This window comes from Anopheles aquasalis, chromosome 2, assembly GCF_943734665.1.
Source record: "Anopheles aquasalis chromosome 2, idAnoAquaMG_Q_19, whole genome shotgun sequence".
In the NCBI taxonomy this organism is placed as follows: Eukaryota; Metazoa; Arthropoda; class Insecta; order Diptera; family Culicidae; genus Anopheles; species Anopheles aquasalis.
In genome coordinates, this window is record NC_064877.1 from 5,647,501 (window position 1) to 5,662,500 (window position 15,000).

At 51.5% G+C, this 15,000-nt stretch overlaps 2 protein-coding genes across 7 annotated transcripts in view; one reads left to right on the top strand and one right to left on the bottom strand.

The window, feature by feature from the left end:
• Positions 1-1,342, bottom strand: part of LOC126571413 (ninjurin-2) — a 4,999-nt gene extending 3,657 nt beyond the window's left edge. The window contains exon 1 of the mRNA XM_050229903.1: positions 1,207-1,342. Within this exon, the coding sequence (XP_050085860.1) occupies positions 1,207-1,266 (60 nt within the window). The 5' untranslated portion in view covers positions 1,267-1,342. The remainder of the gene's footprint in view (positions 1-1,206) is intronic.
• Positions 1,343-2,550: 1,208 nt separating this feature from the next.
• Positions 2,551-15,000, top strand: part of LOC126571364 (axin) — a 19,416-nt gene continuing 6,966 nt past the window's right edge. For 2 of the 6 annotated variants that reach the window (XM_050229824.1, XM_050229829.1), the window contains exons 1-2: positions 2,551-2,963; positions 4,694-5,486. The gene's annotated coding sequence lies outside the window, so the exon portion shown is untranslated. Of the gene's footprint in view, positions 2,964-3,160; positions 3,250-3,456; positions 3,695-4,513; positions 4,615-4,693; positions 5,487-10,845; positions 10,914-15,000 lie in introns of those variants that run through there. The other 4 variants (XM_050229825.1, XM_050229827.1, XM_050229826.1 and 1 more) reach the window with 4 other exon arrangements.

The window sequence follows — 15,000 nt, forward strand, 5'->3', positions numbered from 1 at the left end:
ACGCCCCAGTTCCTATCCTTCGACGAAGACGACGGCGACCCTCTCGCTATGCACGCCTCAGTGACGGCTCAGTGGCGACTCGCAACGTGCGATGGACCAAAACAAAATGCAAACACATTCGTGCGTAGCGAGCCAGCCGCAGTCGCCAAACAATCAAAAGTGCTGAAGGGAGTGCTGAACGGAACTTTTGATCGTCGTCCCTCGGGAAGGGACACGGAGCAGCAGCAGCAGGAGCAGGAGCAGGAGCAGAGGCTGTCACATGGTTGCACATGGTGCACATTGGCGTTCGTCCTCACCGGCACACCCCGTCGTGCCACCACCGTACGGTGTGAATTAATCGAGATTTTGAGGTTTATGCTCGCGAAAAGGGTGTCAATGTTTTGGGCCGCTATGGTCGAGAGAAGAGAGGCCAAGAGTGAGACAGCAGAAAGGCTTGTTTGTATTTATTTAATCCTTGCAACAACTGCCACCACCAATCTAGGGAATGGCCCTGCACAACCCGTTCCACCACCACACAGGTGAGTCAGTCATCGCGGCAGTCATCGAAACGTCGCGATCTCGACAGTAATCGTGCGTGAAACGGTTCGGTTAGTTTGTGATAAATCCTGACAAATCACTGTCTGCACCGGTCTGGGTATTTATTAGTCACGGTTGGCCCCCGGTCAGGACGGTTTCCCATTAGTGTGATTGCGCTACGATTGGGAAACCACCGAGCCACGTGTACGGTGCGGTTGAGGACGATTATACAGCTTCAAATCAGTGTCCAAATCACCTCCTTAGCAATGCAGGAGAGAGTGTGCAAGAATGCTAAAGATTTCCCATCAAGAAAGCAATTGATGGGTAGGGTAAGGGGCGTGAAGCGGAGGAAACCGTTTATTCATGCCGCGCATCGATTATTGATGAGCGAGAAAACAATCGATTGGCGCGTGAGCCACGGCAGCAAGGGCCGCTGGGAAAATGATCCGCACTTTCCATCATTTCCCATGCAAATGTAAACATTTTGCAATGGCGAAGCAGCGACAAAAAACTCCTAAGAACGATAGCGCCGCATGATGATGATGGCTCGCTGCTCCCTCAATGCGATCCCACATGACGCACGGTTCTTGTTGATTTGATATTGATTTTTGCTTTCAATCACTCGTCCTGCTCGGAGCGTGGGAAGGAAAGCTGCACCTTCACCGAATGGAATGGAAGAAGTAAACTTACAACACGATCACTCTCACCGACGCCTCCGGATGAAGCAGGCAGAATCGAAGCCATTGCCATTATTCTTCTTTCGCTAAATTGATAAACTCAAAACTTTGTACTCCTTAACACTGTTAAATCACGCGGTGTCTTATGTTCTTGTAGTGGCTGTGGCTGTATCCTGTGGTGTGCAGTGTCTGCGTGATGTGTCCACTCCAACGCAACTCTCTTCCTGTCTCTTGTGAGGTCCTACCACGGCACGTGTACGCGATTGAACTAAACTGAGTGCTCCACCTGAAGTCAGTATTTATCGAGCCCCTTCACTTGGGGCCAGGTTGCGTGCGTATTCCGTTTTCGGGCGGCCGAAGGACTATAAGTGAACGCGAGCGCCACAGTATGCAACGCGCGGTGGTTCCGTGAGTCGCCTTCGGTTGGTATGGTAACGGGGGGCAATGAAACACAAACGCAGGTGCCATCGTGAGTCCTTAGTGAGTCGCGGGAAATGGTCGGGTGCACGCGAGAAGGTGCATAAAGGAGACGCATGTTTCCTTTTTTAAACGCGCCGCTCCAAGTACCGAGTTCAATCGTCTAGCGCCTGGTTCACGGTGAAGTGTTGCATCTGCGCTCGCTGCGATGTAAAAGGGCATGGCACTCGCCCCGGACCGCGGCGAGAACGCACCGCATGGGGTTGGCGCGCACATGCTACGCGAGGAGATTGTTTTGAAGGGTGCGGGCGAAGTAGTCCTGGCGAGCAGGGGATGCCTTTGTTGATACAGAAGGAAGTTGATTAGCCATCGCCGTGATATACCGTTGGATATGGGAAAACGCGGGTCCTCCGCTACTATTCTAATGAGGCGATCGTTTAAATGCGATTTCCATTTTGGATGTGTGAGGACACGGTGAGCGGTGCAAGGACGCCTCGCTGTTGCTTTTGGATCGGTACCGAACGAACAAGGGCATTTTAACGCGTAAAGCAGATAACAGCTTGCTGCTGCAGAAAAATGTGCTTATTTTTATTTAGATAAGGATAATTTTATGATCGCATTATTTGTCGGATACAAGGCCGACAAGGCCGATCCGTTACACTGGAATTCGAATGTTTAAATTCGAACTTTGGACGTTAGTTTGGCAACACGGCACGTGTTTTCGCGGTTCTGACAATCGTTCAGACACAGCAGTGGTCTCATTCTTTCCTCCGCATCGTGCTCGCGCTCTCTCTTTCTCTTCCTTTCACGACGGCACCACTACATACGAATTTGTTTTTGTAAAACCAAGTGCAGTTGTCCACACGTTACGATTTCAGTGGCATTTCCTTCAGCGCTTCCCGCATCGCACAGACGAATCGTAGCGTGTGGACTGGCGTTAAGTGCACGGTTGTGCCGTGTTCGATTTTGCTCTGCTGTCGTGCGTGCCGTGCGTGCATGCTGTCCTCGTGCTGCTCTCGGTGTGTCGGCGGTTGCGGTTGAAGGTGGGTTTGTTTTTGGTGAGTCGCGGCATGTCGTGAAACAGGGGATCCGTGATTCGATCAACCCTCGGAAAAAGTGCCTCGATCGAGGGAAAGGAAAAAAGTGTGGCCGATCGAAGAAGACCCACAAAAGAGAAGAAAACGCGAAAACCACGAGCGCTGTGTTTGTGCGGGAGGAAGAGCATGAACACACGAGTGCGTGCAACGTCGGCGGAAGGAAGAAAAGAGAGCAAAGTACGCTCGTGCTAAAGCGAGAGCGAGAGGAAGCTATGCTTCGAAGGTGTTCCGATGGTGTGCGTGCGGTCGGGCAAAGGTAAGAAGCGAGAGCGAGACGGCACGAGCGTTCGGTGTGTGTGCGTGAGTGAGTGAGGCAACTCGTGTGTCCGAAGGAATTTTTGACCCCCTCCCCCGCTCGCACCGGCCCCGGCCGTCGCATCATCTTCCGCCGTCTCCCGTCGTTCGCATCGGCAACATAATTTCGGAACGGCTTTTTCTCTTTCTTAACTTCAACCATCATCGAGCTCGCAGCATCTAGCCCTCCTCCTCCTCCTTCTCACCGTCGCCTCCTATATCTTCCACGATCCGAGGGGTGCGTGGAGGTGAGTTGGTTCCACATAATCCAGCCCGCAAGCCAAGCAACCGACCTCGCGACCGACGACGACGAAGGCGACCGCGCTTAAGCCTGTTGCCGCCGTCGCCACCGCGTTGTTGGTGCCGGATTGTCGCGAGATTTAAACCTAATTGCCTCCGGGAGCTACAAGAAGTAGAAGAATTATTAAATTTGGTTCGTTTTTGCAACAAAAAAGTTAGTGTCTCCGGGCAGCTACTACCGTGCGTGCGTGCGTGCGTGCATTTGTGCAACAAGTTCGAGAAATTTATCGCACGCCACATTGAAAACGATCAACCACGCGTCACTGATTCTTCGAGAGGAGATCACCAACAAATCAACGCAAAAAAAAACCGAGAAGAACCAGCACCGCCGCCGCTGCCGCTATCGACATCATCTCCGCATCTCTCCCTCCGCGAACCGTGAGCGAAAAGAAGGTAATGAGGGAAGCAAGATGAAAACGCGCCGCCTGTGATGGCGCGGGAGGGACCGGACGGGGGGTCCGGCCCGAAAAGTGGTAAAGAAACGAAACGAAATCCAAGTGGGCATCGGCATCGCTTATCTCAACCGCGTCGCACCGAGTCCCCGGGTCCCCTGGCCTGCTGCTTGCTTGCTGTTTCACCCCTTTTCGGCCACCGCCACTGCCGTGTGTGCTCTAGGGGCGCAACTGTCACCGCGAGTAGTAAACAACGCGCCGTTAAGTGAGCCTTGCGGTTGTCACAGGAACGTCATCCAATCATAATTTCCCTGGCTGCCCGAGAGGGTCAGCTGGACGCGCGTCTTGATTAATTGGCATCGGGTTTGCTCGCTTGTGTACGGTGCACCCGCGGTGCCACTGGCGCCGAGAAAAGCGAACGCAACCGAGCGAACGGGCGAACGGTTTTTCCTTCTTGCGACACACGAGGGGGCCAGCCAGCCAGCCAGACCAGGCGGTACGTTCCATGTTCCCGGAAATTTCCCAAAAAAAGCCGTACCAGTGTACAAACGAACCACCGCCCCCCATCGTTTCAACGCCCCATCCGCACGAACCTGGTTGGTACGCAACCGGCAGCGGCAGGCAGTAATTGATTATCTTAAACCTAAAAATATACCCGGGCAGCCAGCCAGCCAGCCAGCCAGCCAACCGATGCGGCGAGATGTGTGTTGTGCTCCACAAGATCTGCTTTCTCCGTTGCAGCATCGCCTTCTCCCCCCCCCCCCTCCCCGGGGTAGCAACCTTTTGTATCAATCGAGTTTTCCGATATCCCTTTCCGCCACGAATCTTATGCCCACCGTGATCCGTGTTCTGCTGCTGTGGTTGCTTGGACTTGGACGGACGAACGGATGCTGCGTGCCTGTGTGCCTTAATATTATTATCGTAATAATCGAACGATGGAGTAACCTTAGCAACAGTATTGATGATTTAGTAATATCTCTTTTTTCGTTTTTCTTTGCAGCGATCTCATGTGTCGGTGGCATCGGTTACTAAACGCCTCCTTCAGCACAGTAAACCTTTGACGATGCTGGAAAGAACGTTTCGCCCGTTGTTGTTGTTCTTGTATGGTTTCATCGGATAGCACAGAGCGCGACCAACGACGACGACGACGACGAGTAACACCGAGTGCTAGGATGCCGGCACACGGGTAGCAGAGCCGCGGAGAAACGTTTCTTTATTTTCATAATAGCCCCGGATGATGGGTGGCATTGTACCAGCAGGGGAAGAAAGGGCTTCCGAAACATCTACACGATTACAGTGCCTAGTGCTATCATCGTCATCCAGCGTCAGCAACAGTAGCAGTAGCGTACCGCAAACACCTTGGTGAAACATGAACCAGGTATCCACCAGGGGACCAATGTGCAATGTGATTCGCGTCCGTGATAAAGCAGTGTGACCAGAGTGTCCTTTGTTGCCCGTTTAAGTGTGTTGTAAAATGTGTGAAATGTGTGTATGTTATCTGTGCGTGCGTAAATGTATTACAAAACTAGTGTGCCTCGCTCTTCTAGTGTGAATCTGTTGCGGAATCACCAGTGCCCGGATGATACCCAGTCAATTTGTGAATCCAATCCAGTCCAGTGACGTGAATAGAGAGAATATAACAACTCTCGAACAAACCAGCAAGAGAGAAAGTGAAAGAGAAAGAGAGAAAGAGAAGTTGGTGTGGGGTACTTACAACAATCTAGTTCTTAGTTTTAAGTACGTGTTATTGCCTTTTGTGACCATCGTCCTCGCGCAAGACAACGCATCGCAAGGTGAGTATTAAAATGTGCGCTGTGCGTGCATGTGTGTCCTCAGGTCAACCAGTAGTTGACATCCAGCGCACTCTTTGTTGATATTTCGCATGCTTTTGAGGTATTCTGAAACGGTGGGAAGTAGGCGCTCTGCAAAACGTGGGCATGGACATGGCACCGAAACGAGCCAGCCAAGAAACAGTTGCACTAACGCGACCATGTTTACTTTGAAGGACATTGCTTCCCCGTTGCTCGATGTATATGAGACCGCTCCCGCTTCTTAATCCCCTGTGGTCCTCGCTTGTAAAACAAATAAATCTGGTCGCTCCGAAATTGACCTTTTCCACAAAGGATTAACGATGGCGGTGGTGGTGACCATTGAAGAAGGCATATGGATTGAGGATTTGTCTGACCGTTTTACTGGGGGATAAGAAAAAAAACCCCGCGTTGCTGGGATTACTGTGGTACCGGATATTGTGTCCGAAGAAAGGTTAGATAAATAACTCCCCTTCCACCGCCACTAAGCCGGAGCACAAGAAATCTGGATGAAAAAAGAAATTCATGTGGCCAGCAATCAATTCGCGGCAACAGCTCAACAACATTCAAACCAGTCCCGGCAGCGTTTTGGATAAAGAGAACTCGTTTCCATTCTCCTGTGCAAGTCGAACCGTCGTCGCCACCAACCACCGGCACAGGTGTGTGAGGCGAACGAAAATTGAATTTCCTTCCGGCAAGACAGACCGACAGGGAGGGCCGCCGCGTTTGGTGCTGTTTGGATTCCGTTCTTCGTTCGCTCGCTTGTTCGCCTGGAAGCCATGCAATCGTTGTGCATCGATCCGCTGGACCGTGGCGGCATGATTGAATCAACGCACACACAAACGCACATAGGCCGACCGGCTCTCGTCGACAATCAGTGGCGGCCCGTTTTTGATCCGACGGAACGACAACACACCCCGCTGCTGGCAGCTCGCGCTGGATTACACTCGAGATGCGTGCGCGTGGAAGGAGAACAACAGTAGGCCCTGACGAGGCGAAGAAAAGAAAAGCATCTTAGCAATCGTCCGCTGGCGGCTTGGTGCGGCTTGTGCGAATGTCGGATCGAATGTGTCCCAATCAGCAGCATGAGGTTCACCGTCTTGTCTCGTCCGCTGCGCCCCCCTTTTATCCACTCGTCTGCTCCCAGTTCTCTAATCGAGTGCAGTATCAGCAGGGAGAATAGAGACTAACAATTCCGGCTAGCAAAGTGGTTGCTTTCCGGTGTGGACCGCGTGTGGATTCCGCTTACCTATCCGAGGGTTCACTAGAGGCGGTGGAGCAGGAGGGGGACACCCGGTGACTGCTTGTGACAGATGCCCAATCTGGGACCGACAATAGATTTGGATAGGAAGGATAATCGCAAAACGAATGATGGGGTTTGATGAGGTGGCCATCTCTTCAGTGCCTCGACCGAAGACAGTCGCGTCCAGCCAGCACCCCCTCAAGGACTTCTTCCCATTCTTGAAGGATAATCCAGTGGCAATCTCGCTCTCGTGCGCCACAACATAGTTATTGGCAATTATCTTTGTTCCATCAATCGATACCACCGAGAAGGTGCGGGGAAAAAAATCCATTTCGACCGTTAGTTCAGTGGTGAAGGGATATTACTTTCGTTCTCCTCCGATGGGCATGACTGGGAACTATTACGGCATGCGTTATTGCCAATTCGCACCCCCGCATAATCCGCCCTGTGTCGTATGGACACGTGTTAATCCTTTTATTGTATTTCACGCTAACACGTCCAGCCGATTGTAGGTTTATTTCAAAACACAGAATGCTCCAAAAATGCTTATTAATATTGCCGAATGCTCTTCCAATTCATTGGTATTTCGTGGGAGATACACTAACCATCGATTGTATTACTTCCTCAATCATCAAGCCCCATTGTCAAACGGTCGAGCACCATCGAAAGTAACGGAGCGGGGGGGGGGGGGGGGGGGTTGGTAGCTGACTTCTTATATCGAGTTAAAGGGCAACCGTCACCGCCGCACAGCTGTGCTCTCACCGTTCCGTTCGCCTCCCATCGATACAGATGTTTAGATCCAGCGCGGAAAGACGCACTCGCCTCCTCCGGTATACAGAGAGCGAGACCATCGGCAAACGCAATCCGGCGCTCTCGGTTTTTCGGGGAGAAAATACCACGCGGACACGCAAGCCTAGCAGCAGTAGGGCAGAGACAGAGGAGCGCAGGATAGAGAAAGCATTGCATTCTTGCCCACCAGAATGAGAGAGAAAGAGAGAGCATGTTGAAAGATGCATTCTGCGCATGTGTCACGGCCGATGATGATGATGATGGTGATGATGATGCTGTGTGTGCTTCGTTTCATTCTTACTACTGGGCGCGTCGTCCTGGCGGGATGGCATGACTGGCATGCTCCGGGGGTGCCGCGACCGTACATCGTCCTGTCTCGCTTGCTCTCACAGTGCCCGAGCGGGCGGTTCGATCATGTTGCAATATGTTTATCCGCTCCAGGCGAAGGCTAAACACCAACACCGAGGATGCGCGGTTTTCCACGATGCCAAACAGGGGACCACCCAACGGCAGCAGCAGCAGCAGCAGCATCAACAGCGCAGACGACTGTTGACCATCTCTGTGTGTGTACTGTACGGTGCCAAAGGTCTTTCCGGTTTTCCGGTGTCCAAAAACTAGTTTCTATTCAGGGCGAAGGTCGTTACTTTGGTCGAGTGAAGAAGGAAATCGCATCTCCGCCAGCGAGTGCCACGCCAACTCTGTTCTCTGTGGTGTGTCTAGCAAGAACTAGCGGCCCCACAAATCGTGAAGGATTAACGGTTTATAAGGTAATGGGGATCATCGTAGTAACGCTCGTTTTTCACCAGGTTTATTGCGCGATCAGTCATCGGTTTGACCATTCGCTGATGGTTTCTGCAGAACTTTCAACGTTCAGTAAACGTAATCGATCGTTGCTCTTACCTGGGAAAGGCTGTCTACGAATCGAAAAGACCAGAGAAGGTGACAAAAAGGAACTGTCACGGCGTTTCACTGTGAAAAACATCGTTCCCTAGCGGCCGATTCTTCGTCGCATTTATCGGTCCCATCGAATCGGATTACCACGGCACGGAAAGCTGTGAAAAGTTAAGAAATCGTTGTTTATCGTCGGTCGGTGAGACGATTGTCACCTAGGATTGTTATCCGGTTGCGCCTCATTGAACACACCGTGAGCATTGTCTTGCTGCTGCTGCTGCTGCTGCTGCCCGAGGTCGCAAAGGCCTGCCCCGTTGCGCCGACAATCGTCTAATGCAACACGCTCCCTATTTCTATTCGCCTCACTCCACTTTCGATTCTCTTTCTTGCGTCTTCGTGCCGTTTAAGTGCCACACGGAAAAAAGGGACTCCAATCGTGTAAGGATATTGAAGAAACGGAATGACGAAATCCCAAAAATTGTGCGACACAGGATACGATCGTGGTGCCGTTGCGGTGTCAAAGTTCATCCCACAAAGCTATTGAGCGACTCGAAGGACATCTTTACCGTTGCTGGTGATGTTCGGAACTATGTGTCCTCGACCCCCACCCACCCACCCATTCCTCGGTTTGTGGCTGCACCGGAGTGTAAAAAGAAATTACGATTTTTCGATAAAATTTCCACTTCAAAGCGTGAAGATGCCGTTTGCCGTCACCTGCTTAATGGACCACTCACCAAACGGAGCCGCTTTGAACATATGTTTTTACGACTCCCGCCCCTCCCTAAAAGGATTCTCCACGGCTCCACGGCTAGGTCGCGATGGTGGTACCACACCACACATCATCATCAGCGATCTTCTCCGGTGAGGCGTTTATTACGCACCCCTTTGGCCACCCGTGCCGCACACTTAAGCCCACCAACACGGCACGGCACCGGCACCGGCTAATGCTCTGATCATTGGCCTTCCTGCGATCGAGGTCCGCTTCGCAGATGATCGGTATGAAAAATCGAATGCATCTTTAAGCAATCAGCGCGCGCTCACTAGCGGCCAACGCAGCTTCACCGCTTCCTCCTCCTGCGCGCCTGAGTGTCTCTTCGATGATCACAGCAAGCGAGCGAGCGAACGAGCGATTCAACGCGCGACACCACGTGAGTGGAAGTCAACGCGGTGGTGCAGCACGACCGCAGCTGCCGGGGAGTGCGACGCGCGGAGGAGGAGAAGAAGAGTTTGAAAAAGCGTGCGTCTTGCCGTCGCGACATCAAAAGGTTTTTCTCAATACTCTCGCGCGCACCCGGGCGGCTCTTCTTCACTTTTTTCTTTTTCTCCCGATCTCTTAAATGGCGCGGTTTTTTGTTGTGCCGACAAAAGATCAAAGCCGAGAGAGAGAGCCCGCTCCCTCCTGTGACCCCACCAAGCCGGCTAGCCACCAGTGTGAGGGCTCGACCGGACAACGGCATCGAAGGTATTGTGTGTGGTGAAGAACCCGGGGGGGGGGGGGGGCGGGGGGGGCGCGGTGGAGGAGGCTGGCAAGCAAAAAAAAAAAAAAGACACATTTATGTACACACTTCGTGGGTTCCGACTCCACCGCGACGACCGCTTAGGCTTTGTGCATCATTTTCGTGCAAATTGGTGAGAGATGGGGTCTGTGACCGGGGGGTGGGCGTAGATCGCGGATGGGAACGCCAAGTCGGTCGCCTAGACCCGTCGCCCCCCCCGCATTCGTCGGTGACAGATCGTCTCCGAAAGTCCGTCGCCACCGCACGCCTGCCCGCGGCAGGGGGGGAGGTCTTCGGTGTCACATAAAAGCATTTTTCTTCTCACGGCCACGAATTCCTCGCGGCTACTGGCGACTCGCGGTAAGATCGTGGGTCCCTAGAGGGAATACAGAAGACATCAAAACACGGCACACGGCCAGCCGTGTTCGTCGTCCAGCACAAACGCACTGCAGTGCTTTGTGATGTAGCGTGAAATAGTCGTAGTAGCCCGGTTGACGACGACTACCCTTTGAGACACTTGCGCGCGCGCGCCGACATAGTAGCCGGGCGCACCAAAGAGATGTCAAACGGAGAAATGACAAATGAACCGACGGTACCGGCGGATTGCTATGTTTGCCCTTTGATGAGTCACGTGTCACGGTGTGTAAGTGTGTGTCATAGCGAGCTGCTGTCCACTTCCAATTTCCCGTTCCGTTCCGTTCCGTTCTGATTTGCTTTTTTCGGCAGCGGTGTCGCGTTCCTTTGGTCTCGCACGATGCGATTAATTCCACTGACCTACATGACTGCGTTACACGACTGCTGGCGGAGGAATCAATCGATTCCACGGATCATTCGGATGCCGTGATTTATGCGAACGCGATGCCGCTTGCGATTGCATCAACTGCCACAGCCGCCGCCATCGTCGTCGTCTTGATTGATGGTCTTGCTCTGGGCTTGTTACACACCGCGCGCCCTGCTTATCATAATGATGAGTTCCAGCGACCCAGCGGGCGGGTATGTATTTTTAGCAAACAACCATCCTTTGTAGAACCGATTGCCGATCGATCGAAAAAGTGCAATCGAGAGACGCTACCCGTGGTTATCTGCTATCAACAAACCGCAGCTGGACTGTCGTCAATATTGCCTTTTGATGTCTATTGGTTATGCTACAGTCGGTTCCGCATGTTTAACATAGCCGGTCCTGGTGATGTGTGGATGATTAATCCGAGTGTCAATGTACCGTTGCAGTGCGGCTTAATAATAAAACTAAATTACTATTGGCATTAAACGGGCACGTGGAAGAAGATCCTCAACATATTCCAGTTTGGAACAAAGAGCTAATCTTTGCACAAATGTTCCAACACATACTCTAGAGGTGAATGTCTGCCGAGAGAACATTGTTTACCTTTATGGCTTGTTGAAGTGATGAATGACAATTTATGCAATTTCTGAACTGGGACCTGATGCGTATTGAACACATATTGTATTGGTTGGAGTTAATAATACGTATCATCTTGAAAAACTTGTCGCATAACATCTGCTAAAAGTGAGTTCATTGAATAACTGCCCCTCCGGCAACCACCTTTCGGTGGTTTCCCGGCCCCGTAATTAATTGATTTCGATTCTTTTCAGTGCAATTATCTGCAGCCTTTCCATGCTCAACGTCATCTTCCCCATGATCATATGATGATCATTCGCCAAATGGCTACGCATCTCGACATCACAAGAATAATATGCCCGCTTGGCAGTAATTAAACCGAAACCGACTGGCTAATAACCATGGCCAGCACTACTCCCCACACGGCTCTTCTTCCCGTGTTTCCCCCTTTGTGGAAGGCCAAAGCACCGAAGATTGTTGTTGTGACTCATAAACCCATCGACTGATACGCTCGGTTGCATCTTGCGAATGGGAAGCGCTGCAGCCGTTCCATGCTGCTGCTGCTACCGGAGCACACCACAAATCGATCCCTCGCACTCGCTGCGTGTGTTCCGATTTATGACATTGTGTTCGTTGCTCAAGAGAGAGAGTCCGTACGTACGTGGAATCGTGGAGCGATCTAGTGAGGAGTGTGAAGACACAGGTCAGGTAAAGTGGACCATCCAGCAGCAGCCATCATGTGCTGGAGAAGGGCCGAAGCATTAATCCCGGTACCGTTTCGATGCTGCTGCTGCACTGTTCACTGTGTTTATTCTGGATGGTGGCTGTGTGTTCCCCGCTCTTCTGCGTGAACCTAACGGTGGTTTCGATATGAAAAACACCGAGAATTATGATCCCTCGGCCCTTTGTTGCGCTGTGTGCCCCTCGGGCGCGCATCGGCTTTCCCTTTTTTCATAAAAATTATGATCCTTTCCTTCGTTTCCCCTTAACGGTTATGATTCTCTCGGATTTCGTTGTGGAAACTGGCAGACGCATAAGGAAACGGACCGCTGTGCATCCAATCCCTTCCGAGACGCATCGTTTCAGGGTCAAAGGGAACTGGCGCTGGACGCGGCAGTGCTGAGAAGATTCGTTTAGCAGACTTTGATTGAAAAAGGCAGGAATCGCGCGCGCTCTAGTTCCGGACGACGGCGCCATCTTGTTTTTCGGCTTTCGTCCTCGTCGTCCTCGCCGGCGTCCTCGCGTTACACCCGTCAATTTACGGCAGCAGGATTTGTTTAGCCTGCAGCCAAATAATCGGAGGCCCGAATTGATTGCTGAAAATGAAATGAAAATGAGTGATGTCTGATGATGATGGATGGTACACGTGTCGTGGCGCAGAGGGGACGCTTCAGTTTCGCTCGAAACATAATCCCCGCTCGGTGGAGGGCGCTGGAAAGGCTTGCAGCACCGACCAACAAGCCAGCCAGCCAGCCTGCCAGCCAGCATGTTATTGCAGGCGACAAGGCCCTTAGGCCCCTTTAGGCCATAATTCGCTCGATGGCTAATTACGCACGCTCTGCTTGTTGCGCGCCTCACGACCCCCCCGGCATTCGATCGCCCGTGCTTGTGTTGTTTTCAGGAGATGTCCTTTCCAGCTGAGAAGAAAATTAAAGTCAACTAAATGATAATTTGATCACTTGCGCTACCACCAACCCTTGAGCCTGATTGCTTGCTGAGGAGGGGCTTGCCGATGTGGCTTATGATCGTGACGCCATTACGGTGCTCGTTTGCCGTTTCGTTGCTTGCTCTGACACAGAAATCTTTTTGTAGAATTAGACCACTACAGGGACATCATCAAGAAGGCTGTGTGAAGAGTGTTGTTGTAAAGGTACAGACCGACGTTGGCGCTAAACCTTTTATTAATCCTTCAGCATGTCGTAAAACCACACGATTGCGATCGCGATCCTTAACCGTCGGCTTACTTTATGATGTGAGCTCCCCATGTGAGCGCATCGCATCGCGCAGAGCGTATAGGACGGCAAAGAGAGGGCTGAGAAGATATTGATGGACGGATTAGTAGCCTCGAAGCGACTAGGGCGCTCGGTGGTGGTGGTGTCCAGTTCCTCCAGATTTCTTGGTGGACCCCTCTGGACCATGTTCGCATGTTACCAATTACGAAAAGAGCGAAGCGAAAGAGAGGCGAGAGGGACACACAGAACGGAATCATGAAAAAAGTGCCGCCGCCACACGATGCGTTTGGCTTCGGTCTTATTGATCGCGTTGGGATGGATGCTGAGATATGGCCAACAGGCGAACCGCGGTCGCATAGAGGTAACCGGAAGAAAAGGGTTTCAGGCAATATGATTCAATTCCCTTGCCGGCCAGTGTTGGACCGGAGTGTGTTTTTTTTATGTTTTTATTGCACCAAGGATCGGAGCGGCCCGAGTTGTTAAATTTATCTTGTCGAGCAGCACCGCTTCGACCACCGGGCTGTAATGCTTTTGCATATTTTCAAAAGTAATAATCGCAGGTCAGGCAAACGGCCTCTACTTCGGAGCCTTTTGTCAAGTCAAGCGCGCGGGAATGGTGTCGACATCAGAACTGGATGGCCGGCCGGTGTTGTGGTTAAACTGGTTTATATGTCGGTTGGGTGCCGGTTTCTCACGGGATGCTGCTTCTAGAGAGTTTTATTGGAACCGCGATGTTATGTGTTTGCGCATGCCAGCGAGCATAACCTTCGTCTTCGACCGGCATTAAAACCGGGTGAGTCGGGCTTTAGCTTTAAGCAGAGCGGATCATTAACGTTCACATACTAGGCGAGCTTCTTCGTCCAGCAAATTGGAAGTGACAATTGCAGTCTGTAACCTTTCTCCAGCAGGACATTGGAGGTGCATTCCCATCGTTGTTGCGGCAGTAATGATGAGCAAAGTGAATTCCATTTAAGGTTTTGTAAGATGATATAAGGGCAATTTATGCAGCAAATGATTATATTTGTGATCTACGTCTTCTTATCATAGCGAATTGTCAAATTAAGAATTGTATAAAGTCTCTGTAGTGTTACTTTTTAATAAGCAATAGTAGGAATACAATTCAGATTGCAGTCATAAATTTATACTCCTTCTGCGTTCGAGAACAAAAAAAGCCAAAGGATTACATTAAAAAGGAATTAAGTGGACCCTAACTCCATCTTGTCTGCTTCATTCTGCAAAATGATAATTTAATTCTCGAATCTCGTGTTCGCCGCTCTTACACCGAGCTGTCTTCTTGTGCCTATCATTAATGTTTAATGAACCGCCATGATAATTATTGAAAACCAAGCGCAGCGCATGGCCAACCCTCGCCGTCTACGCGAATAAGGACCTCCACTTGACGGCGTGCGTATGTGTCCTTGATCCGCCATCATAATGTCACCGACAGCAGAGACACAATTCAGAGGCTGACTGACTGGACTGGCTGGCAGCCATTTTGGGCTTCCCAACCAATTGCAATTCCTCCTTCACTCTGTTTTACGCACCATCAAGCAGCCGCCGCCGCCGTCGTCGTCGTCGTCGTCGTTGCTATGTTGAGGATGCATTGTTTTCCATTTTCAAAAGGAGATCCCTCATCCAGGAGCGCGCGCTGTATGGCCTGTGTGATGTGTGCCTATGCGTGTGCTTCGGCCGGTAATACGGTCCCCTGCAGGAGGGAGATGTGCACCACTGGTTCTTCAAAAGCGGCGGCCCCTCTGGTGTAAGGGGCGCT